Below are 27,054 nucleotides of genomic sequence, written 5' to 3'. Positions count from 1 at the left end.
GATACTGCACAGACTTTATGACGGTTTGTGCCGCGATCACCGGTGGATTCTCCACCAAACAGAGCGCTCTCGGGGCCGAAGCCGCACGCCCAGCCTGCAACCGCACGGGAGGCCGCGCAGCATCCGCGCCGCCCGCTCCGCGCAGACTCCGCCGCCTACGGGAGCGAACTACAACTCCCATCGGACAACGCGAGCCGAGCGGGCGGGCATCCGCCGCGCGTGGGCGGGGCCGACCAATAACGACCGTCGTTACAGCCAACAGTTTGGCCGCGTTTGTAAAAGGCCGCGGCAGGCGAAGAGACAGGAGGTGAGGGCGGCCATGGGCCTGGGGCCCCGCGGCCGCGGGCGGCGGAGGGAGCGGGGCGCCGCGGGGCAGCTAAGGGGGCCGCGTTGACAGAAGGCGCGCGCGGCGTCGAGCCGGGAATGCAGGCGGAGAGCGCGTCCGGGGAGCGGGGTGCCGGCCAGGCGGGGCCGGGGCCGAGGCCGGGGCCTGCTCGGCACCGGAAGGGAGCCGCCGCGCGCGGAGGATGCCGGGAAGCAGGTCTCCGGGAGCTGCCGGGGCGGGGGCGGGGCCGGAAGCCGGGGGGCGGGCCCGGAAGCCGGGCGTGCGGGCGCGGGCCTCGGAGGGGCAGTCGCGGGGATGCCCGCTTGTGGGCGTGCCCCCGCCTCGCGCCCGTGCTCGGCGGGGGGACCCGGTAGAGGACCGGCGCCTGGTAGGTGGAGCGGCTGCGTCAGGCCGCGTCAGGCCCCGCGGGTCCGAGCGGGCGGACGGTGCCCACGTGACCGCGGCGACGCGAGGCCGCCCCTGGCCCCCGCGCCCCCCGCGCCCGCCGCGCCCGCCGCGGCCGGTCGGGGCCTGCGGGAACCTGCGCCGCCTCCAGGAAGCCGCCCTGGGTGAGCTGTCCCGCCGCCGCCGCCCCGGCTCAGCTGCAGACCCGCCCAGGACCGACCGCCGCGGGCGGGGTTCAGGCGCAGGCCGTTGTCCTAACCTTAGGCCGCGGAGGTAAAGCGGACGTGCGACCCAGCCGCCTCACGTGCCCCCGCGCCGCGCCCTGCGCCCCAAGCCCGCGGCTGCGGAGACGCCCTGCGCTGAGACCCGCGGGGGCGCGGGGGCGCGGCGCCTGTGCAGCCCCCCGGCCCCGGCCCGCGGCCGCTGACCTCCCGGCCCTTCACCGTGTCCCTACCGTCTCCTGCCCCTGCGCCCCGGCAGCCGCCCGCCTGCCTTCTGGTCTAGGACCTTGGGGCCTTCTTGCTTGTCGGTTTCCTAGATTCCACGTATAAGCGAAATCATTCGGTATTTGTCTTTCTCCGTCTTACTTAGCGTCGTACCTCCAGGCCCACCTGCGCCGTTCGCAGCGGCGGGCCCGCCTTCCCCGGGTCTCGGGGGTGTTCCGTGGTTTTCCAGCAGAGAATTCCATTTATAGCCACACACGCCACATTTCTGAAAACATACTCTGTTTATTCGTGAGAGGCCTCTAGAGACCCAGGATGAGGGAGAAGCAGGCTCCCTGCGGGGAGCTCGATGCGGGACTCGATCCCGGGGCCCCGGGGTCACGGCCTGAGCCCAAGGCAGGTGCTCGCACCGCTGACCCTCCGGGTGCCCCTGCCTCTTGCTTATTTTAAGGTAGGATTCGGGATGTTGAAAATTATTTTTGTTTTTTATTTTTCACAAGCTGGCTTTTCATGCTCTGCTCATTTTTTTTTTTTAAGTGGGTTTGTTATTGATTTAAAAAAAAAACTCTTATTTTAGAAAATGAGCTCTTTGGCATTCACGTTTCAAATATTTTCCCTCTATTTTTAATGACAGGTTTTTATCGTATTTAAGGAATCTCTGTACCCAGTGTGGTGCTCAAACTCAGAATCCCAAGATCAAGAGTCACATGCTCAACTGACTGAGCCAGGCAGGTAGCCCTTTTATTTTATTTTATTTTATTTTATTTATTTCTTTAAAGGTTTTATTTATTTATTCATGACGGAATGACAGGCAGAGACAAAGGCAGAGGGAGAGGGAGAGAAGCAGGCTCCATGCAGGGAGCCCGACGCAGGACTCAATCTCAGGTCTCCAGGATCACACCCTGGGCTGAAGGCAGGCACTAAACCACTGGGCCACCTGGCTACCCTTATTTTATTTTATTTTATTTTATTTTTTTTTAAGATTTTATTTATTCATGAGAGACACACAGAGAGACACAGGGACACAGGCAGAGGGAGAAGCAGGCTCCATACAGGGAGCCCGATGTGGGACTCAATCCAGGTCTCCAGATTCACACTCTGGGCTGAAGGCAGTGCTAAACTGCTGGGCCACCCAGGCTGCCCCAGGAACCCCTTTTAGTAACAGCTTTATTAGGAGCCCCTGGGTGGCTCATTCAGTTAAGTGTCCAGCTCTTGGTTTCCACTCAGGTCATGATCTCAGGGTCATGAGATGGAGCCCTGAGTTGGGCTCCATGCTTAGCATGGAGTCTGTCCCTCTTCCCCTGTCGCCCCACCCATTCTCTCTCTCTCTCTCTCTCTCTCTCTCTCTCTCTCAAATAAATAATAAAATCAGGCAGCCCCAGTGGCTCAGCGGTTTAGCACCGCCTTCAGTCCAGGGCCTGATCCTGGAGACCCCGGATCAAGTCCCACGTCGGGCTCCCTGCATGGAGCCTGCTTCTCCCTCTGCCTGTGTCTCTGCCTCCCTCTCTCTGTGTCTCTCATGAGTAAATGAATAAAATCTTTAAAAATAATAATAATAGGGATCCCTGGGTGGTGCAGCGGGTTGGCGCCTGCCTTTGGCCCAGGGCGGGATCCTGAAGACCCGGGATCGAATCCCACATCGGGCTCCCGGTGCATGGGGCCTGCTTCTCCCTCTGCCTGTGTCTCTGCCTCTCTCTCTCTCTCTCTCTCTGTGTGACTATCATAAATAAATAAATAAAAATTAAAGTTTAAAATAAAAAATAATAATAAAATCTTTTTAAAAAAAAGCTTTGTTAAATAGAATTCACATAATATAGAATTCACTCCTTTAAACTGTTGTTATTCAGTAATTTTTCATATATTCACAATTTCACAGCCTTTCATCACTTGGAAAGGAAGCTAGCAGTACTAGTACTCACTAGCAGGCATGCATTTCTCCCTTTCTTCCCAGCTCTTGGCAACCACCACTTGTCTCTGTGCATTTGCCTATTCTGCATATTTCATTTAAATGTGATCATACAGTGTGTAGCTCTTTTGTGTCTGGCTTCTTTCACTTAGTGTAATACTTCAAGATTCATATAGCACGTATCAGAATCTCATCTCAGAGCCAAACTGTATTCCATTGTGTGGGTATGCCATGTTGTGTTTGTTCATGCATCAGTTGATGGACACTGGATTGATTCCACCTCCTGGCTATTAGGAATACTACTGCTGGGGATCCCTGGGTGGCGCAGCGGTTTAGCGCCTGCCTTTGGCCCAGGGCGCGATCCTGGAGACCCGGGATCGAATCCCACGTCGGGCTCCCTGCACGGAGCCTGCTTCTCCCTCTGCCTGTGTCTCTGCCTCTCTCTCTGTGTGTGACTATCATAAATAAATAAAAATTAAAAAAAAAAAAGGAATACTACTGCTATGACATACAAGTACACATTTTTGTATGTTTTCAGTTGCCTTGGTATATGCTCTTGTGAGTCATATGCTAACTCTAACATTTTGAGGAACCATCAACCATTAGTTTTCCAAAGTGACTCTCCATTTTACGATACTATCAACTGTGTGAGGGTTCCAGTATTTCAATATCCATGACAACACTTGTTATTGTCTGCCTTTTATAGTCATCTTAGTGGCTATGACATGGCATCACATTGTGGTTTTGATCTGAAATTTCCTAATTATGTGATGTTGAACAATTTTTCATGTTTATTGGCTGTTTCTTTGGAGAAATACCATTCAGACCCTTTGCCCATTTTTAAATTGGGTTATTTATCCTTTTTTTTTTTTTTTAAGATATTATTTATTTAAGAGAGAGAAAGAGAGCATAAGCAAGGGGAGGGGCAGAGGGAGAAGGAAAAGCAGACTCTCCCTGAGCAGGGAGCCCTACTTGGGATTTGATCCTGGAAGCCTGGGATCATGACCTGAGCTGAAGGCAGATTTAACCAACTGAGCCACCCAGGAGCCCCAGGTGTTCAGTGCATTTTGATGCACGTATATATAGCAAAATGATCACCACCAAAGTATTAGCTACCACCTTCATCATGTCATATAATTACCGTGTTTTGGTGTGGTGAGAACATTAAACGTCTACTCTCTCAGCAACTTTCAGCTATTAGGGAAAGTATGTTAGTAATAGAATATACTATCATTAGCGATAATCACCATGTTGCCTAATAGATCCCCAGAGCTTATTCATCTTATAACTGGAAGTTTGCACCTTTAACTGATATCTCCCATTTCTCCCACCCCTCACTCCCTGACAATCCATTCCATTCTCTGTCTTTATCAGTTTGGCTTTTTAAAATTATACGTATAAGTAAAATCCTACAGTGTTTGTCTTCTCTGTCCACATTCTTTCCCCCCCTTCCCCCTCCACGTTGTCTTAATTTGCTTTGTAGTAAGTTTTGAAATAAAAAAGTATGAGTTCTTATATTCTGTTATTCTTTCTCAAGATTGTTTTGGCTCTGCCTTCATTTCTATGTTAATTTTAGGATCACCTTGTCAATTTGCAAAGAAAGGCACCTGGGTGGCTCAGTCAGTTAAGCTTCTGCTTCAGCTCAGGTCATGATCCCAGGGTCCTGAGACTGAGCCCCAAGTCGGGCTCCCTGCTCATCAGGGAATCGACTTCTCCCCCAGCCCCTCCCTCCACTTTGTCTTTCTCTCCCTCTCTCTCAAATAAATAAATAAAATCTTAAAAAAAAAAAAAAAGACATCTGGAATTTTGATAGAGATTACATTGTATCTATAGATCATTTTGGAGAGTAGTACCTTCTTAATATTAGTCTTCTGATCTCCAGACATGAGAGGTCTTTCCTTTTTTTTTTAGATCTTTAATTTTTATTTAAGATTTTATTCATTTTTTATTTTTAAAATATTTATTTATTTATTTATTTATTTATTTATTTATTTATTTATTTTTTTACACAGGCAGAGATACAGGCTGAGGGAGAAGCACGCTCCATGCAGGGAGCCCAATGTAGGACTCAATCCCGGGTCTCCAGGATCATGCCCTGGGCCGAAGGCAGGGGCTCAACCGCTGAGCCACCCAGGGATCCCAGACTTTATTTATTTTAGAGAGGGAGAGAGAGCATGCACAAGCAAAAGTGGGGGTAAGGGCAGAGGGGTGGGAAGAGGGAGACAATCTCAAGCAGACTCCTCAGTGAGTGTGGAACCAGACTTGAGGCTGGGGGCTCGGTCCCAGACCCCCAGACGGTGACCTGAGCAGAAACTAAGAGTTGGACGCTTAACCACCTGAGCCACCCAGAAATCATTAGTCTTTAATTTCTTCCAGTGATGTTTGCAGTTTTCAACGTACAAGTCCTGCACCGCTTTTATTCCTCACTTTGTTTTCATCTTTGGACTTAGTTTATGGTACATTTTTCTGTGCAGAAAATTTTCATTTTTATATATCAAATATAACCAGTTTTATTTAATTGTTTGTTTGTTTTTAGGTGAGCTCTATGGTCCAGTGTGGGGCTCGAACTCATGATGCTGAGGTTAAGTCATGTGCTCTACCAACTGAGCCAGCCAGGCACCCCTCAGTCTTAATTTTAAAATGGTGAAACATGGGCAGCCCCCGTGGCACAGCAGTTTAGCGCCGCCTGCAGCCTGAGGTATGATCCTGGAGACCTAGGATCGAGTCCCACGTCGGGCTCCCTGCATGGAGCCTGCTTCTCCCTCTGCCTGTGTCTCTGCCTCTCTCTCTCTCTGTGTGTGTGTCTCTATGAATAAATAAATAAAATCTTTTAAAAAATGTTTAAATAAATAAAATAAAATGGTGAAACAGGGCAGCCCAGGTGGCTCAGTGGTTTAGCGCTGACTTCGGCCCAGGGCGTGATCCTGGAGACGCAGGATCGAGTCCCATGTCTGGCTCCCTGCATGGAGCCTGCTTCTCCCTCTGCCTCTGCTCTCTCTCATTAATAAATAAATAAAATCTTAAAAAAAAATAAAATGGGTGAAACATTTGAATAGTATGTCTCTAAAGAGACAGATGTGGCTAAATAAGCATGTAATATGTTGCTCAGCGTCACTATTCATTAGAGAAATGCAAATTAAAAGCACAGCAAGGGACACCTGTGGAGCTCAGTGGTTGAGCATCTGCCTCTGGCTCAGGTTGTAATCTGGGGGTCCTGGGATCGAGTCCTGCATTGGGCTTTCTGCATGGAGCCTGCTTCTCCCTCTTCCTATGTCTCTGCCCCTCTCTCTGTGTCTCAGGAATAAATGAATAAAATCTTAAAAACAAAAACAAAAACAGCATGTCATGTGAAAGAAGCCAGACACAAAATACCACATATTATATGATTCCATCTATATGAAATGTCCAGAAAAGTTAAATCTATTGAGACAAGAAAACAGAGTAGTGATTGCCTGGGGATGAGAATGGTAGTTGATTGCAAACGTCTAGTGGATCTTTTCATAAAGGATGATAGAAGGGTTCTCAAACTGGGTTATAGTGGTGGATGCCTGACTCTACAAATGTAATGACTGTCATTGAATCATATACATAAAGTGGGTGAATTTTATGGTCTGTATTCAATAAAGTTTCTTTCTCTCTTTTTTAAAGATGTTATTTATTCACAAGGACACAGAGGCAGAGACATAGGCAGAGAGAGAGGCAGGTTCCCAACGGGCAGCTCGATGTGGGACTTGATCCCAGGACCCGGGTTAGTCATGCCCTGGGTTGAAGGCAGATGCTTAAAAGCTGAGCCACCCAGGTGCCCCAGTAAAGAGGCTTCTTAAGAGAAAAAAAAAAAAAAAACAGCACTGATGTAGTCAGGGGAAAAATCAGTATTTTGTGATTTGTCATAATTTAGGCTATGCTCATCTGATATCCTTAAAAAACATTGTTAAATCCCTTCCCTTTATTCTCTGTTAACAGTACCATTTTTCATACTTGAATGTTTTATCTGCCTGGAATTTATTGGAGTATGTTAAGTGAGAAAGGATGAATAAAAAAAAAAATTTAAAAAAAAAAGAACAAACCTCTCTGAGCCGAAGACAGACGCTCAACCACTGAGCCACCCAGGCATCCCAAAATAAATAAAATCTTAAAAAAAAAAAAATGTACATTTGTAATTTAGAAAGACACTAACAAATTGCCCTCTGCAGAGAATAATCAAAAAAGTAAAAGAGGGGATGCCTGGTGGCTCAGTGGTTGAGCATCTGCCTTCGGCTCAGGGTGTGACCTCGGGGTCCCAGGATCAAGTCCCACATCGGGCTCCCCGCAGGGAGCCTGCTTCTCCCTCTGCCTGTGTCTCTGCCTCTCTCTGTCTTTCATGAATAAATAAATAAATCTTTGAAAAAAAAAAGTAAAAGAAAAAAGAAGAAAGAATGGAATTCCTTTGATGATGCTAAAACTATAGCACCTTATGGCTTCGCCACAGTAATTGGCAAACCAGTGCCTCCTTAATGAGCAAATTTGTTATTTTCTACTTTAATGCTATGTTAAGTCATAATCATCAATGTAATTTTTAAAATTGATTAATTTTTTAAGGTTTTTCATATATAGGTATTTTATATACATATATATTTTTTTTTCTAGTTTGCAAATTAAAAACAACCTAAAGTTCAGAAGTTAAATTTGGTCACAGAGATAATTGGTGGTAAAGGGCAAACTAAACATTTCATCTTTTGACTTTGGAACAACATTCTCTTCTAAGATCCCATGTCTCGCTGAATGAAAATACCTACTAAAGAAGTTTATTGACCTGGAAAGGAAATGCTGCGTAAACAGGCTACTGCCCTAGATCAGGGGGTTTTAATGGATGATTTACCCCACCTCACCCCCACCCCAGGATATCCAGCAATATATGGAGACATTTTTATTTTTTTTTTAACACTTTGGGGAGGAAGAGTTGATTGCTACTGGCATCTAGTGGGTAGAGACTGGAGATGCTACCTAACATTTTACAGTGTATAGGACGGTTCTGCACAACAAAGAATTATCTGTGTCTAAATGTCGTCATGCCAAAGGTGAAAAAATCCTGCAATAGATCATATTTCACAAAGCTTTATTCACTTAGTGGATACTCAAAAAATATAACAGTTGGGAGATTAATTCATAGGACCAGTGAAAGGGTGAGCATTCTTAGACTTTGCTTGTTTGTACCTTATAATTTGTTGATTAACAAGTAGACTATAGGGATCCCTGGGTGGCGCAGCGGTTTGGCGCCTGCCTTTGGCCCGGGGCGCGATCCTGGAGACCCGGGGTCGAATCCCACGTCGGGCTCCCGGTGCATGGAGCCTACTTCTCCCTCTGCCTGTGTCTCTGCCTCTCTCTCTCTCTGTGTGTGTGTGACTATCATGAATAAATAAATAAAATCTTAAAAAAAAAAATAGACTATAGAAAATGTGGGTGGAAAAGTTCATCCAGGTAATCCTCTGGGGTCAGGGGACAAGAACAGCACTAACCGCCTATTTCAACATCACAAGCAGATTACCTTAAAAAATATATTGAACTTTGGGGCACCTGGCTGACTCAGTCTGTAGAGCATGTGACTCTTGATCTTTTGTTTGTTTGTTTGTTTTACTTGTGATCTTGAGGTTGTGAGATTGAGACCCATGTTGGGTATAGAGATTACTTAAAAATATAAAATCTTAAAAAAATAAAATCTTTTTTTTTTAAAGCTGAACTTTAGTTAATGAGACCTGAATTGATGCCTGCAAATTACTTTTAAATCCAATAAAATGTAAGAGGGTTTGATGAATGGAGAAAGGGATAAATAGATGTGTAATAAAGCAAATACAGTAAAACGTTAATTGTAGAATGTAGTGAGTGGGTATGTGAAAGTTCACTGTATAATTTTTTTTTAAGATCTTATTTATTCATGAGAGACAGAGAGAGGCAGAGACACAGGCAGAGGGAGAAGCAGGCTCCATGCAGGGAGCCCGAGGTGGGACTTGATCCTGGGACCCCAGAGTCATGACCTGGGCCGAAGGCAGGTGCTCAACCACTGAGCCACCCAGCTGCCCCTGTATAAATATTTTTTTATATGTTTGAAAATTGTCATAATATTAGAGGGGAAATCAAAAGAGATTCACCCTCTTATTAACAGACACGTGAAACCACATTTCTGATTTTGCTGGGTGGCCTCAGGGAAGTTACTTTGTTTTTATGTTAATTTTTTATTTTTTTTTAAGATTATTTATTTTAGAGAGAGAGCGAGCATGAGCAGGGGGAGGGGCTGAGGGAGTCGGGAGAGAGCATCTCAAGCAGACTCCTGGCTAAGTGCTGAGATCCCGACTTGAGGCTCCATCCCAGACCCTGAGATCATGTCTTAGGCTGAATACAAGAGTCAGACACTTAGCTGATTAAGCCACCTGTGTACCCCTCAAATTTTTTTTTCGCATTTTAGGTTTTTTGTTTTTTGTTTTTTAATATTCTTTATGCCCACTGTGGGGCTCATACTCATGAACCCAAGATCAAGAGTCACACGCTCCACTGACTGAACCACCTAGGCGCCACAGGTTACTTAACTTTTTAATTTCTGTAAAGTGTGATGGTTGTTTGGCTCAAATGAAATGCTAGTATTGTGAAGTTCAAATGAAACAACATGAAAGCACTTTGAAAAGCAGAAAGTAGGAGATCCCTGGGTGGCTCAGTGGTTTGGCGCCCGCCTTCGGCCCAGGGTGTGATCCTGGAGTCCCGGGATCAAGTCCTGCGTTGGGCTCCCGATATGGAGCCTGCTTCTCCCTCTGCCTGTGTCTTTGCGCCTCTCTCTCTCTCTCTCTCTCTCTCTCTCTCTCTCTCTCTATCACGAATAATAAATAAATCTTAAAAAAAAAGAAAAGCAGAAAGCACCCTAAGATACAATGCATTACTATTAAGAAGGATGAGCATTTGGCCAATCATATGTCACAGCTCTGGATGTTCGTGACACTCCCCATGTAATGACGTTAGCACTGTTTTGTTTTTTGTTTTTTGTTTTTTTTTAAGATTTTATTTATTCATGAGAGACACAGAGAGGCAGAGACACAGGCAGAGGGAGAAGCAGGGTCCCTGCAGGGAGCCCAAAGCGGGACTTGATCCCGGGACTCCAGGATCACGCCCTGGGGCAAAGGCAGGTGCTAAACTGCTGAGCCCCCAGGGATCCTCTGACATCAGCACTGTTTGACCAGCTTTAGGTGGAAGTACAAGACAACTGTTTCCATGACAGTTTCTGTCAAATATTTTTCCAATATCTGTGGAAGACTTAAGATTCCTCTTCTAAGAGGACAGAGTCATGCTATTTTTGTAAATTTAGTGTCTTTTCTTGTCTTCCTTGTAGATTGCCAAGATCTCCACTGAGGACTGTGGGAATCTCCTTTGACTCTGGAACCCTGGGCAGGAGCTTTGCGATTGGCTGCCCAAGAAGGAGGCGGAATGTCTGCATTGTTACACCAGAGAGTTCAAACTTCACAAGACTTTGGGTTAAACAGTATCATTTACTCTGCAAATGATTATGTCTTTGCCCATCCTCTATGATCATCACAAACTAATGAACAACCTCTCGGGTCTTATGAATTCAGGTTATACTGTTTTCCAGATGTGCTGGCAGCTGATTCAGGTAGGATCAGGCTGGGTTTTGTCGGGAATGGTGGAAAGGAAAGAACTCCTCCTTCCCACTCTCCAGTTCTTGTCTGGGTGAAACATCTGTGCATGTAAAAATTAGGCTAACTCACTAGGTTGTTGTATAAAGCAGTGTTGAGCCAAAAAAATGGTTTAGTTATATTAGAGTTCTAAAAAGGTGTAATGATTAGAAAAGCAAGATTTCCTTCACTTTTGTTTGATGGCTTACATGACTGTTCCGTTTGCAGGTGCAATTTGGAAATGGTAGCTAACCTTTTACTTTCTGTACAAAATATCGCAGGTGATTTTACTCCGTGTGTGTGTGTGTGTGTGTGTGTGTGTGTGTGTGTGTGTGTGTGTCGGGATGTATATCCATGCTGATGGGCTGATTGCTTCTTCTAGGGCCTTTGAACAATGGAAGCCAGCTCTCTGAGGACTAAAGTCCCAGCCTTCTTGTCTGATTTGGGGAAGGCCACATTAAGGGGAATCAGAAAGTGTCCCCGATGCGGCACCTACAACGGAACCCGCGGCCTGAGCTGCAAGAACAAGACCTGTGGAACCATATTCCGCTGCGGAGCACGGAAGCAGCCTAGTGCGGAAGCTGTCAGAATCATAACGGGTTCCGACCTACAGGTGTACTCGGTGCGGCAGAGAGACCGGGGCCCCGATCACCGCTGCTTTGTGGAGCTGGGTGTGTCAGAGACGACAATACAGACGGTGGACGGAACAATCATCACTCAATTGAGCTCTGGACGCTGTTATGTGCCCTCATGCCTGAAAGCTGCCACCCAGGGGGTAGTGGAAAATCAGTGCCAGCACATCAAGCTGGCGGTGAACTGCCAAGCAGAAGCCACCCCTCTGACCCTGAAGAGCTCGGTCCTGAACGCAATGCAGGCCTCCCCAGAAACCAAGCAGACCATCTGGCAGCTGGCTACGGAACCCACAGGTCCCCTTGTCCAGAGGATTACTAAAAACATTTTGGTGGTGAAATGCAAGGCAAGCCAGAAGCATAGTTTGGGGTATTTGCATACATCCTTTGTGCAGAAAATCAGTGCCAAAAGCTTGCCTGAGCGCCGGTTCTTCTGCTCCTGCCAGGCCCTGAAAGCGCACAAGTCGACCACCTCCAAGGATGAGGTGGCCCAGAGATGTATCCATTTCTTTGCTTGCATCTGTGCCTTTGCCAGTGATGAGACATTGGCTCAGGAATTCTCAGACTTCCTAAATTTTGATTCCAGCGGTAGGTGGTGTGTTGACACAGTTACTCTGTTTTTCTAAAATGGCAATGAAAGAGTTCCACTGATGGCATCTGGAGATTGTCCTAGCAACCTTCAGAAGCAGTTGCTAGATAACTCAAATGAAAAGCATTCCTTCTTTTACTCCCACTCAGCACAGTTGCCTCAAGGTTGGTTGGTTGGTCAGTTGGTCAGTGGGTTGGTTGAAATAGATGCTCAAGAGTCTTGGGCATTTTCTCTGAGACAACGAATCTAGCAAAAGTTAGCAGTTGCTTTGCCTTTTTTTTTTTTAACTTTCACAGATGCCCTATGTTAATAAAAACAAAGAATAAACAAACCTTTTATTTTGGGTCGCTTGCTTGTGTCTTATTTTTAAAGATGAAAGCAAGTACCTGCTAAAACATCTTTCAGGACTGCACAGCAAGTCTTTTCTTGTGGTTATTAACAGTTTTATCTTTTAGATGCTTTTTATTTTCATTTCTTAATGATTTTTAGTTGGCAGTTCCTAACTTTCTAGTTTTATTTCTCTGTAGTCTTTTATCATGTTAATTATCCTTAAGCAAAAACCTGTGTCTTGGGGAGTCTTTAAATTACTTAATTTTAAAGCAGGCAATCACTCCATAATTTGTTTTTTATAAATTAATTTTCTCTAGGCAGGGGCCCATACTTACTCTTGGGTGGTATTAATAATTAAGAAATCTATTGTATTTCAGGTCTTAAAGAGGTGATTGTGCCCCAGTTAGGTTGCCATTCAGAATCAACAGTATCAGCTTGTGAGTCTCCTTCCTCTAAGCCAAAGAAGAGGAAAAAGGACGAACTACCGGGTAAGAAGCTGATCGGTTTGTTTGTTTGATGATGTTGCCTTTAGAGATTGTCTTACTATGTATTATTTGTTTCACTGAACCTTAGAAAATACAGAAATAATGTTTCTTAATGTTTGTTTCCTGAAAAAAGTTTTATCCTCTATTGATGATTCTTTGTCGAGCTAAGGTTTGGTTCTTTTGGCCAAGTATAAGGTCCAACCAGACTCTACCTTTATTATATCGTATGTGTTGTTTATCCCTTAAACATTTGGACTAACCCAACCCCTCAGTCTGGTTTAGGACAGTGTCAGGAAGGTTTCATCCATAGAGTGTTTTTTTAAAATGTGTGACAATGGTTAATTGTGTTTTACAAACTAATTTAAGACTGTAGTTTCTTAGCTTCATTTTCAATATGTGGCACATATATATATTTTTTCTTTTTTACTGCAAGTGTACTAGTGTCAGTTGAGTAGTCAGATAAGTCAGTATGAAAATACTGTAAATAAGTAAATTAGTAAATAAGTAAATTAGTAAGAAAATACTGCAAATAAGTAAATTAGTAAATTTACTAATTATAGTAAATAAGTGTTAAAAGGCCTAGACTCTAAACAAAAGAGAAAAATATTCCAGTTCACACATGTAGAGTAGGAACCCTTTTGTAGGTAGAGTATTTGTAGAGGTGGGTCAGATGGTCACACACAGGAGTTTTGGTGCGAGGATGTTAGAGAAAGATGAAGAAACAAAGTGACACGGGGATTTGTTTTTAAGGAGTAATTCTGACAACAATATAGAGCAGAGATGGTTGTTAAATGTTTACTTATTTATGTTTTCCCAAGAAAAGAAAGTTCTTATCCTTAGTCCTAATTCTAAATAATTTTTTTTTTAAAAAAAGATTTGTTTTAGAGAGAGAGAGAGCACACACTCACCCACAGAGGGGCAGAAGGAGAAGGAAAGAAGCAGACTCCCCACTGAGCGTGGAGCCAGCAGCAGGGCTTGTCACAACCGAGACCATGACCGGAGCTGAAACCAAGAGTGGGATGCTTAACCGACTGAGCCACCAGGCACCCCTCTAAATATTTTATAAGAAAATAATCCTTTCTTTTTAAAGAGTTTATTTATTTATTCATCAGAGACACAGAGAGAGGCAGAGACATAGGCTCCATAGAGGGAGAAGCAGGCTCCATGCAGGGAGCCTGATACGGGACTCGATCCCAGGACCCTGAGGTCATGACTTGAGCCAAAAGCAGACGCTTAACCACTGAGCCAGCAGGCTCCCCAAGAAAATAATCCTGGATACAGGAAAAGCATTTTGTTCACAGGTGTTCATTTTACAGTTATTTGTAACTGGCCAACCACTAGGGATAATTCAATAAACCTTGATAAAGTGACCTGATCACTTTATCAGGCAACCATTAAAAACAATTATAAAGAATTATGAAAATTATTGTAAAGAATTATTATAGGGCACCTGGGTGGCTCAGTCAGTTTAGCATCCAGTTCTTGGTTTTGGCTCAGGTGGTGATCTCAGGGCCCTGGGATCGAGCTCCCTGTGAGGCTTTGCACTTGGCTCAGAGTCTCGTGGAGATTCTCTCTCCTTCTCTCTCTACCCCTCCCCCTGCTCTTGCACAAGTATGTGCACACACACACTCTAAAATAAATAAAAGAATTATTATAAAGAAATGTTTAGATAACTCAGGTAAAATACAGAATGCTCCATATAAATTTGATTTTTGTACAAACAATGAATTTTAGTATGTCCCATGCAACATTTGGAACATACTTAGGCTAAAAAAACTATTCATTTATTTGAAATTCAGATTATTTATTTATTTATTTATTTATTTATTATTTTGCTAAATTTGGCAATCCTGACACAATCACAGTTACTTAAAATCACAAAACCAGCAAAATCAACTGTTTTTGCATGCACTTACACACATCCACACAATAGTTTACCAGAAAATTGATAGTAATTTTGAGGTGGGGATAGTGATTGACAGGTGAGGAGCAGTGGGTGAATATTTTTTTCTCCTTTTCACTTCTAGGCCCCCAACCCACACCCCAATTTCCTGTAAAGAGCATATAAAACTGAAAATGTTATGTATAAAGCCTAGTGCTAATTCCTTCTAGAAACTGATGCTTAGAAATTAACAAAGACTTTTTATGTTTTAGACTATTCAGAACTCGATATTGAATTGATTTCTATTTTGCAGAAATACTATTAAACACTGTAATGATTTGTGGTTTAGGTGCACAGACGAACAGTTCACTACTGCCTCAGGATGCAGTGAGCAGTAATCTAAGGAAAAGTGGCCTGAAAAAACCTGTGGTTGCTTCTTCATTAAAAAGGCAGGGTGAGTTTGCCTTCCCCAGGGTAGGTTAAAGAGGTGGGAAATCATCCTAAAGAGGCCCAAAGCAATATAATCAAAAGAAATGTTGCATGTTATCCCCCAAAGAGTGCCGGGATAAACACTAGCAGGCATTGAGGCTGAGGTCTGTGCTGTTCCACTGATTTGAAATCCTACTCGAAATCAAACTGTATCTTTTAAATAACAGATGCAGCAAAAATGACTTCATGTTTCCACAGCACACATATCTGTATGATATCTTCTTCCTTTTGTTGCTTGTAGCCTACATGCTATACCAACTCAGTATGAGCCTGAATGGTGAGGAAGAAACAGATTTTAGAACTATGCACTGATAAATATTTGTTGAGAAAGACTAATATAATCTGTTCTCCAAAGTCATTTAAGTTTGGGGGCACCTGACTGGCTCCGTCGGTACAGTATGGGACTCTTGATCATGGGGTTGTAAGTTCGAGCCCCACGTTGGACACAGAGATTACTTTAAAAAATAATAAATGGATAATATCAAAGTCAACATGTGTTAAATTTATCACATTCTGAACTTATAAGACAAAATGACTTAATTTGAACATAATATATATTTACTTCTCAGAATAACTAAGCTTGTACATTTGGGGATCAACATTTTCTTAACTCTCAGGTATTATAGCTGGGTGATTAAAAACCAGCTTTCATCAGGGTGCCTGGGTGTTTCAGTCGGTTGGGAATTTGCCTTCAACTCAGGTCATGATCCCAAAGTCCTGGGATGGAGGAGTCCTGAGTCCCTGCTTCTCCCTCTCCCTCTGCTGTTCCCCTGTTTGTGCACATGCTCAGTCTCTCTCTCTCTTTCTCTCAAAAAAATAAATAAGATCGTAAAACAAACGAACAAACAACTAGATATTAAGATCAAATCTTAACTAACCAATTAACTAAGAACTTACACATTCCAGGAATAAACGTTTTTGGAATGGCAGGGAGTGTAATAAAAAATACCAGGTAGAAGACATTTTTATTTTTTTTAAATTTTTTTTATTTATTTATGATAGAGAGAGAGACAGAGAGAGGCAGAGACACAGGCAGAGGGAGAAGCAGGCTCCATGCACCAGGAGCCCGATGTGGGATTCGATCCCGGGTCTTCAGGATCGCGCCCTGGGCCAAAGGCAGGCACCAAACCGCTGTGCCACCCAGGGATCCCTAGAAGACATTTTTAAAATATCTGATTTATTCACTTGAGAGAGATAGCGAGCATGAGTAGGGGAGGGACAGAGTGAGAGGAAGAGGGATAAGCAGACTCCCCCCCCCCCCAGCGGAGACCCTGGCATGGGCTCCATCCCAGGACGCTGAGACCATAACCTGAGCTGAAGTCAGAAGCTTAACCCATTGAGCCATCCAGGCATCCCAGTTAGAATATTTTTTTTAAAGGTTTTTATTTATTTATTCATGAGAGACAGAGAGAGAGAGAGAGGCAGAGACACAGGTAGAGGGAGAAGCAGGCTCCACGCAAGGAGCCCGACATGGGACCCGATCCCGGGACCCCAGGAACACGCCCTGAGCCAAAGGCAGACGCTCAACTGCTGAGCCACCCAGGCGTCCCTAAAGCGTGTAACTCTTGATCTCAGGGTTGTGAATTCAAGCCCCATGTCAGATGCAGAGATAACTTAAAAACACAATCTTTAGGAGATGCCTGGGTAGTGTAGTCAGTTAACTGTCCGACTCTTGGTTTCAGCTCAGGCCCTGATCTTTAAATTGTATGATCAAACCCCACCTTGGGCTCTGCACTTAGTGTGGAGTCTGCTTGAGGCTTGCTCTCCCTCCCCCCTCCCCTCTGCTCATGCTCTCTCTCTCATAAATAAGTAAATCTTAAAAAGAAAAAATTAAAATAAAACCTCTGAAATAAAGTATTTGAAAAAAGTCAACTGCAAATTGAAGAAAGGCCTTATTTAATGGCTACTTTAAAGATAATGATGCCTTAGCTACTATTCATTTGAAACTAAAATTGTCATTAGGTAAATGTATATAGTGATAATTTGAATGAAGAGCTATTTTATTCTATTTTATTTTTTCTTTGCACCAAAGGAACTGATGAAAATTTGTTAAAAAATATTCTAACTGCGGGATGCCCGGGTTGCTCAGTGGTTTAGCGCCGCCTAAACCTAAATAAAATCTTTAAAAAAATTACTATGGTTAATAATCTTAAACACATTAGCATTTCCACAGCTTTTCCCTTCTTTTTTTCCAAATGGATTCTTAAAAAAAAATCCTAAAATCTTCCATTTCACTTAATGTATCTAAATTTCTTTGAATTTCAACTTGTTGCTCTTTTCCATACAAAATGCTCAGCTTTTTCAAACTCCAGGTAATTGTTGTTTCTGTTAAAAAAAGATAAAAGTCACTGAAAAGTTTTTTGTTTTTCCTAGCCTGTGGTCAACTGTTAGATGAGGCACAAGTGACCTTATCCTTCCAAGACTGGCTGGCCAGTGTCACAGAACGCATCCATCAAACCATGCACTACCAGTTTGATGGTAAGTACTGGTCACCCGACTTGGCTATTGCTGAAAGGAGGAGAAATCAAAGTAATTGTGTTATAAATGTATTCGTTTTTTTTTTTTTTTAAGATTTTATTTATTTATTCATGATAGGGCGGGGGGCAGAGACACAGGCAGAGGGAGAAGCAGGCTCCATCCCGGGAGCCTGACATGGGACTCGATCCCAGGATCCCAGGATCACGTCCTGGGCCAAGGGCAGGTGCTAAACCGCTGAGCCACCCAGGGATCCCCCTGTTTGTTTGTTTATTGAGTTTTTAGTTTATTTCCAGCATAGTTAGCATATATGCTATATTAGTTTCAGGTGTACAGTGTAGCAATTCAGCGATTCCACACATGCCCAGAGCTCATCACAGGTGTTCTTCTTAATCCCATCCCCTATTTCCCCCATCCCCTCGCCCCCTCCTCTCTGGTAACCATCTGTTTGTTCTCTAGAGTTGAGAGACTGTTTCTTGGTATGTCTTTTTTTCCCCCGCTTTGCTCCACTGTTTTGTTTCTTAAATCCCATATGTGAGTGAAGTCATAGGGTATTTGTCTTCTCTGACTGACTTATTTTGCTTAGCATTATGCTCTCCAGCTCCATCCATGTCATTGCAAATGGTAGTTCTATTCTGGGTTTTTTTGTTTGTTTGTTTTAAGATTTATTTATTTAATTTAGGGAGAGAGTGAGAGAGAGAGCAGAGGAGAGGGGCAGAGAGGGACAGAATATTAAACAGATACCCCAGTATGTGTGGATCCTGACAGGAGGCTCAGTCTCAGGACCCCGAGATTGTGACCTGAGCTGAAAACACCTGTTGGACACTCAACTGACTGAGCAACCCAGATACCCCTAGGAGTCACTCTTGACATTATATCTAGGCAGGTAGTGGTTCTGGATGTTTCCCCTATTGGGGCCAGCATCTTGGGCAGTGTTTTTGTTTGTTTGTTTTTGTTTTGTTTTGTTTTGTTTTTTGTTTTTTAAGATTTATCCATTTATTGTAGTGGGGGTTGGGAGCAGAGGGGCAGAAGCAAAGAGAATCCCAAGTGGACTCCCTGCTAAGTGCGGAGCCCGATTTGGGGCTTGATCCCACGACCCTGAGATCACAACCTTGCCAAAACCAAGAGCCAGACACCCAACCAATGCAGCCACCTACATGCCCTGTTTTAAGTAAGCTCTATACCCAATGTGGAGCTTGAACTCATGACTTCAAGATCAGGAGTTACATGCCCTGCCACCTGGGCCAGCCAGGCCCCCTTCTCTTAGATAATTTTTAAGGAAAATCTGAACTCTTCTGAACCCTCCCCTAAACACTCTTTCTCCTGACATTTTGCTGACCCTAGGGTTTTGCAAATTTCTTTAAGGTGTTTGTTAAGTATTTTCAGACATTTTGCCTGCTTTGAGATCATCTTCAGAGAGAAAGGCCAATGCTTATTGGATAAACAGTGTCCTGACTTTGGGGTCTGTGGCACTCATGGCCCAGACCATCTGAGTGGGAGCTTGTGGTTACTTTGCTTGGACATGAATGCATGTAGCAAATGCCTGGGGGCGCTGAACAGGATTGAATCAAGTTTACCTTCTCAACTCAGCATCATCGTTCTCATCTCATTTCATATACTCTTTAAAGGGAAAATTCTGGGCTGTGGTGGTGTTTATGAAACTGGGAATTTGAAAAGTTATCTTTGGGGGCACCTGGGTGGCTCAGTGGTTAAGTATCTACCTTCAGCTCAGGTCGTGATCCCGGAGTTCCGGGATCGAGTCCCACATCGGGCTCCCTGCATGGAGCCTGCTTCTCCCTCTGCCTGTGTCTCTGCCTGTCTCTCTCTCTGTGTGTCTCTCATGAATAAATAAATAAATTATTTTATTTTGTTTTTTTAAGATTTTTTTATTCATGAGAGACATGGGGGGGGGGGGCAGAGACACAGGCAGAGGGAGAAGCAGACTCCATGCAGGGAGCCTGATGTGGGACTCAGTCCCGGGTCTCCAGGATCACGGCCTGCGCTAAACCGCTGAGCCACCGGGCTGCCCAAGTAAATTCTTTTTTTTTTTTAAAAAAGAAAAGTTATCTTTGGTGGATGACAGGGGTCTGCGAGGGATCAAGAGTAGGGCAGGTGACAGTGCTTGACTCATAAAGGCCAATCAAAACCGCCTTTTTGTCTCGGTATAAAGCAGCCTAAGTGACATTTGTAGTTATTACTGCCACCCAATTCCATTTCTTCCACTTCTCCCTGTGTGTCAGAAAGCCCACTGAGTTTCTCTAAGTGAGTTTCTTCTTATTTGCTGTAGGCAAACCAGAGCCACTGGTGTTTCACATTCCTCAGACCTTTTTTGAAGCCCTGCAACAAAGAATATCTATAGGAAGTGCAAAGAAACGGCTTCCCAACTCCACCACAGGTATGGGATTTTTCCCTTTGGAATTAGTGATAGATGTCTTGACCTTAAAGAATTATGTTGAGAAAAACAGTGTGGAATTTTCAGGATTAGGACTTAAAGTCACATGCTCAGAGCATGAAGATATAGCCAGTCGGCTCTTAAAGTAATGATCACCCTCCTCCAAGGCCCCATACTTACTCCAGTAAGAGGTAATAGAAAGATTCAGAAAGCCCCAATTTTGTATAAGAACAGTGAAGTGCAGTAAGAGTGCCCACCAAGAAGTTTGATATTTTTTAGATATTTTTACCCATTTCAACAAAAGTGTCATTTGGGCTGGCCTCTTGGGAGCATATTATAGTATGTATCAAAAACAGAAACTTGTTTTTCATGATTCCCTATTTTTGATGGACGATTTTATTTTTAGAGTAATTCTTAGGCTTGAAACCCTTTATAATTATATTATTATGGTGCACAGTTCTTGGTTTTCTATTACATCTTCTACTAGAAATTTCAAGATACTTCTTAGGTAGTGTAAGGAAATAAGGGAGAGAAAAAGAGGAAAAAAGGACGGCTCAGTGGTAAGTAGCCTAAGAGGAGCTACAGCTGGGAATCAATGCTGTTTCTTTAGTTAATAGTTATTTGATGATATAATAAGGACTGTTTGAGGTTTAAATGTATCTCTGAGTAGTACAAGCTGTGAACTTTAGGGACTTAAACATATTTGTTGTCACAGCTTATCTGAGGCAGCGTTGATCCTTTTTTTTTCTTTTAAGATTTTATTTATTTATTCATGAGAGACATAGAGAAAGAGAGGCAGAGACCCAGGCAGAGGGAGAAGCAGGCTCCGTGCAGGGAGCCCGACGCAGGACTCGATCCCGGGTCTCCAGGATCACGCCCTGGGCCGAAGGTGGCGCTAAACCGCTGGGCCACCGGGGCTGCCCTATTCTTTCTTTTACATTAAACTTTAGGCCTTCTAATACATTAACTTTAACCCAGATCTCTGCTATTTTTGCCAGCCCTTTGGTGAAACCCCTTCATAATCCTGTAGGCAAGGTAGTAGATTGGCAACCACGCTAATGGGCTTAAACTCCGTGTAATCCTTTTAAGAATTATAATTTGACCTCTGATATAACTAAAGTTGTAAGAGGTCATAAGAAGCTATTTTATAATGGAGTCCTGTGTGTATGGTTGTACCAAGCAAAGAAGTGAGTTTCTAAGGTACAGAAATAAAGAGCATCTCAAGCATCAGAAACTTTAGTTAGTAAAAATCCATATCATTTATTACATTTCACCAAACCTATTATAGATTTGCCTCTAGAATTTCTTTTTAAAAGTGCTGAGATTCTGAAGGACAGGATAGCACTGCACTGAGCCCTCTAGAAACTGGATAACAAATACAATGAAAGAGAATGCTGTGTTTTGGTAGTCTAATCTTGTTCCCTTTTTACATTGAAGCTTTTGTTCGGAAAGATGCCTTGCCACTGGGAACCTTTTCCAAGTATACCTGGCATATCACTAATATCCTGCAAGTTAAACAAATCTTAGATACCCCAGAGGTAAGAGGGTATTTCTACAATAGTAGGAGGGCAAAGAGGGGAAGAGAGAGAAGCAAGTGCAGGAAGTCTGTTCGTATCAGTTTTCTGAGTCCTTGAGTTATAGATACCAAAGGGAATTCCTTTCTTTCATACTCAGAGATTATTCAGAAATACTTATTGCTGTGTGGTTCTGTGATTTTAATGGGTTTTCCCTAGTGCTTGCAAAAGTATCTTAAATTGGAGTATCCTTTTTCTTTGCCTTTGGGATCAGAAAACAGATCACTTTTCTCATGAATTAAATAATGAGCCCCTTCTAGCTATGGTGAGCCCTAGATTAACTGACAGTAAGCTTAAAAGTATATAAATAATTTGAGATGATACACTATTCGTGAAGTCGGTGAACTCAGCACAATTAAATGCTTCTCCGCAAACTGCAACATAGTTCTCATTAGAGAAATGACCCCTAGTTAGTTTGCATTCTTTTTTGCAAGGGAAATACTAGACAGTTTTAAACCTTATATTTTTCAACCAGATCCTGAAAATTGGAGGTTTTTCCCTTCTTACAGTAGAAGAATATTGTAGAAAACTCAGCATAGTGTGATTTGATACGTTAAGATGAGCTTAAATGCAAGGCATTTGTTACTTTCAGAAAAAGAAAAAGCTATTTGGTAGCTGTGGAACTTACATGTGAACCCTAGAAAAGGCCTGTGTTAGCACTAAAGACACTTGAGGAGCTTCTTTAAATATCAGACGTCACAGAGACAGCTCTGGCCTGGAGCAAGTGTTCAGGGTGTGACCGTTAAGTGAGGGAAGGGGCTGATACTAGGAATCCTAGAATGTTGGTCTGCGGGGCACTACGACTGCATCCCCTCATTCAGACTTACAGCCATGCGTTGGTAGGAACTGTATGTTGCGGATGAGAAACAGGCTGTGAGCAGCTCACCCTGCTGTTCAGTGGCAAAGACCAGCTCCAGTTGTGTCTGGCTCAGTCCCAAGGACGGCATGAAGCATACAAGCGTGAGGTCAGCTGTAGGCGCGGTCAGTGGAGTCTTTAGGACAGTGATGCTAGCAGAGCGGCCGGGGAAGGAATGAAGCTGGTCAGAGAGCAAGTCTCTGCCTGCAGCCCTCACATAGCCATGAAGACATTAGGGCTTCAGTTCATCTACACTTTGGCTGGGGTTCAAATTAAAGTTCCAGAGGAAAAATGAAAGCCATGAGCGATGTAAAGGAGAAAAGGCAGATGTGTTGACAGCATTGACTTGAAAATACAAGAGGAAGTTTTAGTTAATTAGAGTGTACTTAACAAAAAAGAATAAGTGAAAGATCTGTTGTCATCCAAATATTTATCTACTTTGAGTTTTCCCTTTCTCACCTTTCTTGGTGTTGTCTCCATGTCCAGATGCCCTTGGAAATCACTCGGAGTTTTATCCAGAACCGGGATGGGACGTATGAGCTGTTTAAATGCCCTAAAGTAGAAGTAGAGAGCATAGCAGAAACCTATGGTCGTATAGAAAAGCAACCCGTGCTGCGACCCTTAGAACTAAAAACTTTTCTCAAAGTTGGTAAGTGAATTGTGTTTTCGATAGCACATCTTCCTTGAAGAGTTAGCTGTGTGCACTGCACTGTCCTAGACTTTGGATCTTGACCGTAAACAAAGCAGACACATTCATTCATCTTGGACAGGCCACCATGGAATAAAGTGTTGTGTTTCTTTTGAAACAGTACTTTCAAAACAAAATTACCAGGGCGCCTGGGGGGCTCGGTTAGGCGTCTGACTCTTGATTTCAGCTCAGGTCATGATCTTAGGGTCATGAGATTGGGCCCCGGTGTCGGGCTCTCTGCTGGTGTGGAGCCTGCTTGGGATTCTCTGTCTCCCTCCACCCCTCCTCACACACCTTCTGCTTGCACACAGGCACTCTCTTTCTCTCTCTCCAAAAAGTTAATTAATTAATTAATTAATTAATTAGAATCACAGAGGGCATCTAGCTGGCTCATTTGGATGGAGCACATGACTTGATCTCAGAGTTTTAACTTTGAGCCCCATGTTGGGTGTAAAGCTTGTAACATATTCATCATAGAGAAAGCATAGATTTCATTGTAAAGCATAAAGGAGAAAAATCAACCACCTATAATCCCATGCGCCAGGGAAGACATCATTGCTAAGACTCTGGTATATACCCTTTCAGACTCTCTTCTGTGCCTTGAAGAGTTTATAAAACATGAGATCATACTTTTTTTTTTTTTTTTTTTTTTAGGATTTTATTTATCTGATAGCACAAGCAGGGGGAGCAGCACGCCTAGGGAGAAGCTAACTCCCCGCTGAGCAATGAGCCCAACACAGGGCTCAATCCCAGGACCCTGGGATCATGACCTGAACCAAAGGCAGACGCTTAACCCACTGAGCCCCCAGGTGCCTCAGGATCATACTTTTTTTGACATAAAAATATATCATGGACAGCTTTCCATGTCTATCTTCAACATTATTTTTTAACTTTTTTTGTTATAAAACATATATAATATAAACATTTTTTTAAAGTGTGTATCTGGTTTTCAGGCATTAAGTACATTTACATTGTACAACCATCACCTCCCTCCATCTCCAAAACTTTTTTCCTTCTTCCACTGAAACTGTACCCATTGAACAGTAACTCCCTAGTCTTACCCTGCCCCTGGCCCCAGGCCACCACCATTCTACTTCCTGTACCTCATGTAGGTGGAATCACACAGGATTTGTCTTTTCTCTGACTGGCTTATTTCACGTAGCATAACAGTGCATACAGTGCATGTGTCATTTCTTTCCTTTTTTTTTTTTTTTTTTTTTTTTTTAAAGCAAGTACTATACTCAGCACGGGGCTTAAACTCAAGAACCCGAGATCGGGATTCGCACACCTTACTGACTGAGCCAGCCAGGTGCCCCATAGTTTTGAAGGCTCTACTGTTTTATTTTTAATTCTGCTAGTGTTTATATGTTTTCAAAAGCATTCTTTAACCTGAGTTTTTCATGGTTAAATCCTTGATCCTCTGGAATTTACTTTTTTTAAATAAAGATTTATTTATGTAAGAGGGAGAGAGAGAGAAACAGAGCAGGGACAGGGGCAGAGGGAAACGGAGACAAGTAGACTCCGCACTGAGTGTGAAGCCCGACATGGGGCTCGATCCCAGAACCCTGAGATCAGAGTTTGAGCTAAAATCAAGAGTCAGATGCTTAACCAACTGAGTCACCCAGGCACTCTTGGAATTTATTTTGATATAAGGTATAAGATATGATTCTGATGTATACCATTTATTATAAGAAACTCTTGTATTTCTTTTACTAATTAAAAATGCCACCTTGGGGGCGCCTGGCTGGCTTAGTGCAACCCGTGATCTTGGGGTTGTGAGTTCAAGTCTGATGCTGGGTGTAGAGATTACTTAAATAAACTTTTTTTTTTATGGTGAAAAAATTTATATTTAGATTTATAGCTGGCTGGACTCAGTTTAGATGATCCCAATCTGATCAAGGTGTTGACCTTGGCCACATCAATGTCATAGAGCTTCTTCACACCGTGTTTGATCTGGTGCTTATTGGCCTTGACGTCCACGGTGAACACAAGTGTATTGTCTTCTGTTTTCTTCATGGCTGACTCCGTAGTTAAGGGGAACTTGATGGTATAGTGATCAAGCTTGTTTCTCCTGGGGGCGCTCTTTCGAGGATATTTGGGCTGCCTTCGGAGACGCAGGGTCTTGGGTTGTGAATGTAGGTGACGGGCGGATCTTCTTTTTTTTTTTTTGTGACTGTGCACACCTTTCAGCACCGCTTTCTTAGCTTTCAAAGCCTTTGCTTTGGCTTCAGCTTTTGGAGGGGCAGGGGCTTCCTTCTTCGCCTTCGGCGCCATCTTCGTGAAAAGTTAAATAAACTTAATAAAATAAAAATGCCACCTTAGGGCAGCCCAGTGACTCAGCAGTTTAGCGCGGCCTTCAGCCCAGGGTGTGATCCTGGAGTCCTGGGATTGAGTCCCACATCGGGCTCCCTGCATGGAGCCTGCTTCTCCCGCTGCCTGTGTCTCTGCCTCTCTCTCTCTCTCTCTCTCTCTCTCTCTCTCTTTCTCTCTCTCTCTCTCTCTCTCTGTCTCTTCATGAATAAATAAATCTTAAAAAAAAAATGCCACCTTAATCTTATACTAAATTCCTGTCTCTAAGTGTGTCTCTCTAAGTGTGTGTTCACTTAGGATCTTTCTGTTTTGTTCTTTTCATCTGCCTAGACCTATGCCAGTACCACATGCCTTTGGTTATTATGGATTTATATATGTTTTAGAACCATATAGATTTTTTCTTTAAAGATTTTATTTATTTATCCATGAGAGACCCAGAGAGAGGGAGGCAGAGACACTCCACAGGGAGCCCAATGCGGGACTTGATCCTAGGACCCCAGGGTCATGCCCTGAGCCGAAGGCAGATGCTTAACCACTGAGCAACCTAGGCGTCCCAGAACCATGTAGAATTTAATTTTGTTTCTTTCAGGTTTCCTTGAAACTTGACCTTTTCTTGCTAGTCTCCCTTTTAATCTCATTCAGCTATCTCTTCTTCTCAATCTGGGCTCTCCTTAGCATTCTTTTGGCTGTTTTACCAGAAAGACTAGGTCTTATTTCATTTGGAGCTGCCAGACAGTTCCCTGAAATCTTCTTTTGGGTAGATAGATCAGTAATTGCTTTTCCCTTCCCTTGATTCTTCTTGTTTTTCCCTTTGTTTCTCTCTTATTTTAATTCTAAAACTTTTTTTCCTTCCTGAACACAGTAACACTGGCCAGCCTCAAGTTTTGGAATGGTATTAATCATTGTTTTTGTTTTGTTTTTTTGTTTTTGGTCTTCAGGCAACACTTCCCCAGATCAAAAGGAGCCAACACCTTTCATCATTGAGTGGATCCCAGATATCCTTCCTCAGTCCAAGATTGGTGAGCTGCGCATTAAATTTGAGTATGGTCACCACCGGAATGGGCACGTGGCGGAGTACCAAGACCAGCGGCCGCCGCTGGACCAGCCCTTGGAACTGGCCCCTCTGACCACCATCACTTTCCCTTGAGGCAAAACAAAACAGTCTTTTGCTGCTAAATTTGCACATCCCCACCCCTTGACAATTTTAAATACTAGTTAGGCATTTAGATGGCCCTGCTCCTTAGTGAACTGCTCTTAGCTAAGATGCAATTTCTCGGAGCATTCAAGTGGTTTCTGTTGAAGAAGAACTCTTCTTGTAAATGGCCTTTTTGGTGCTGCTGTGTATAGTCTTCATCATAAATTGGGTGATATTCCTGGCTAGAAGTTTTAAAGGAACTAAAAGGAAACCAGCTCACTTTCCGTCTGAAAGGACTCCCGTTTAGAGTTTGCTTCAACCTTTTTCTAATGCTCTAAGAAGTTAGCAGCACTCCGCCTTAACACCAACAGTGTTGGAAGTTAATAATACCCTGGTTGGGGCAGAATGTTAAGGACCATCCTGACAGTTCCAGTCATGCCCTTTTATTCTGTTCTCAAATAAAGCAGTGTCACTAGTTTTTCCAAAGTA

General features: G+C 43.5%; 1 protein-coding gene across 12 annotated transcripts; it reads left to right on the top strand.

The window, feature by feature from the left end:
* Positions 1 to 268: 268 nt before the first annotated feature.
* Positions 269 to 27,054, top strand: CUNH2orf42 (chromosome unknown C2orf42 homolog). 12 transcript variants are annotated; one of them, XM_055328532.1, is made up of 12 exons: positions 269 to 307; positions 1,808 to 1,905; positions 5,616 to 5,777; positions 10,431 to 10,709; positions 11,114 to 11,948; positions 12,657 to 12,767; positions 14,996 to 15,100; positions 17,509 to 17,613; positions 19,898 to 20,005; positions 21,440 to 21,540; positions 22,919 to 23,081; positions 26,369 to 27,054. In XM_055328532.1, the coding sequence occupies exons 5-12, from the start codon at positions 11,126 to 11,128 to the stop codon at positions 26,575 to 26,577; spliced, it is 1,725 nt and encodes a 574-aa protein (XP_055184507.1). In that variant the 5' UTR covers positions 269 to 307; positions 1,808 to 1,905; positions 5,616 to 5,777; positions 10,431 to 10,709; positions 11,114 to 11,125; the 3' UTR covers positions 26,578 to 27,054. The 12 variants fall into 12 exon arrangements, with proteins under 12 accessions (XP_055184507.1, XP_055184512.1, XP_055184516.1 ...); XM_055328533.1 differs by lacking the exon at positions 269 to 307 and adding an exon at positions 326 to 541; XM_055328530.1 differs by lacking the exon at positions 269 to 307 and adding an exon at positions 608 to 713.

The sequence above is a fragment of the Nyctereutes procyonoides genome, unplaced genomic scaffold (genome assembly GCF_905146905.1).
Source record: "Nyctereutes procyonoides isolate TBG_1078 unplaced genomic scaffold, NYPRO_anot_genome, whole genome shotgun sequence".
Taxonomy (NCBI): Eukaryota; Metazoa; Chordata; class Mammalia; order Carnivora; family Canidae; genus Nyctereutes; species Nyctereutes procyonoides.
This window is presented reverse-complemented; position numbering and strand designations above follow the sequence as displayed.

What these genes read in the sequence shown, in the direction of transcription:
- CUNH2orf42 (XM_055328532.1), top strand. Translation starts at nt 11,126, where the DNA reads ATGGAAGCCAGCTCTCTGAGGACTAAAGTCCCAGCCTTCTTGTCTGAT. An exon ending in CCTAAATTTTGATTCCAGCG is followed by an intron (nt 11,949 to 12,656) that starts GTAGGTGGTGTG and finishes ATTGTATTTCAG; the next exon opens with GTCTTAAAGAGGTGATTGTG. An exon ending in AAATCTTAGATACCCCAGAG is followed by an intron (nt 21,541 to 22,918) that starts GTAAGAGGGTAT and finishes CTCCATGTCCAG; the next exon opens with ATGCCCTTGGAAATCACTCG.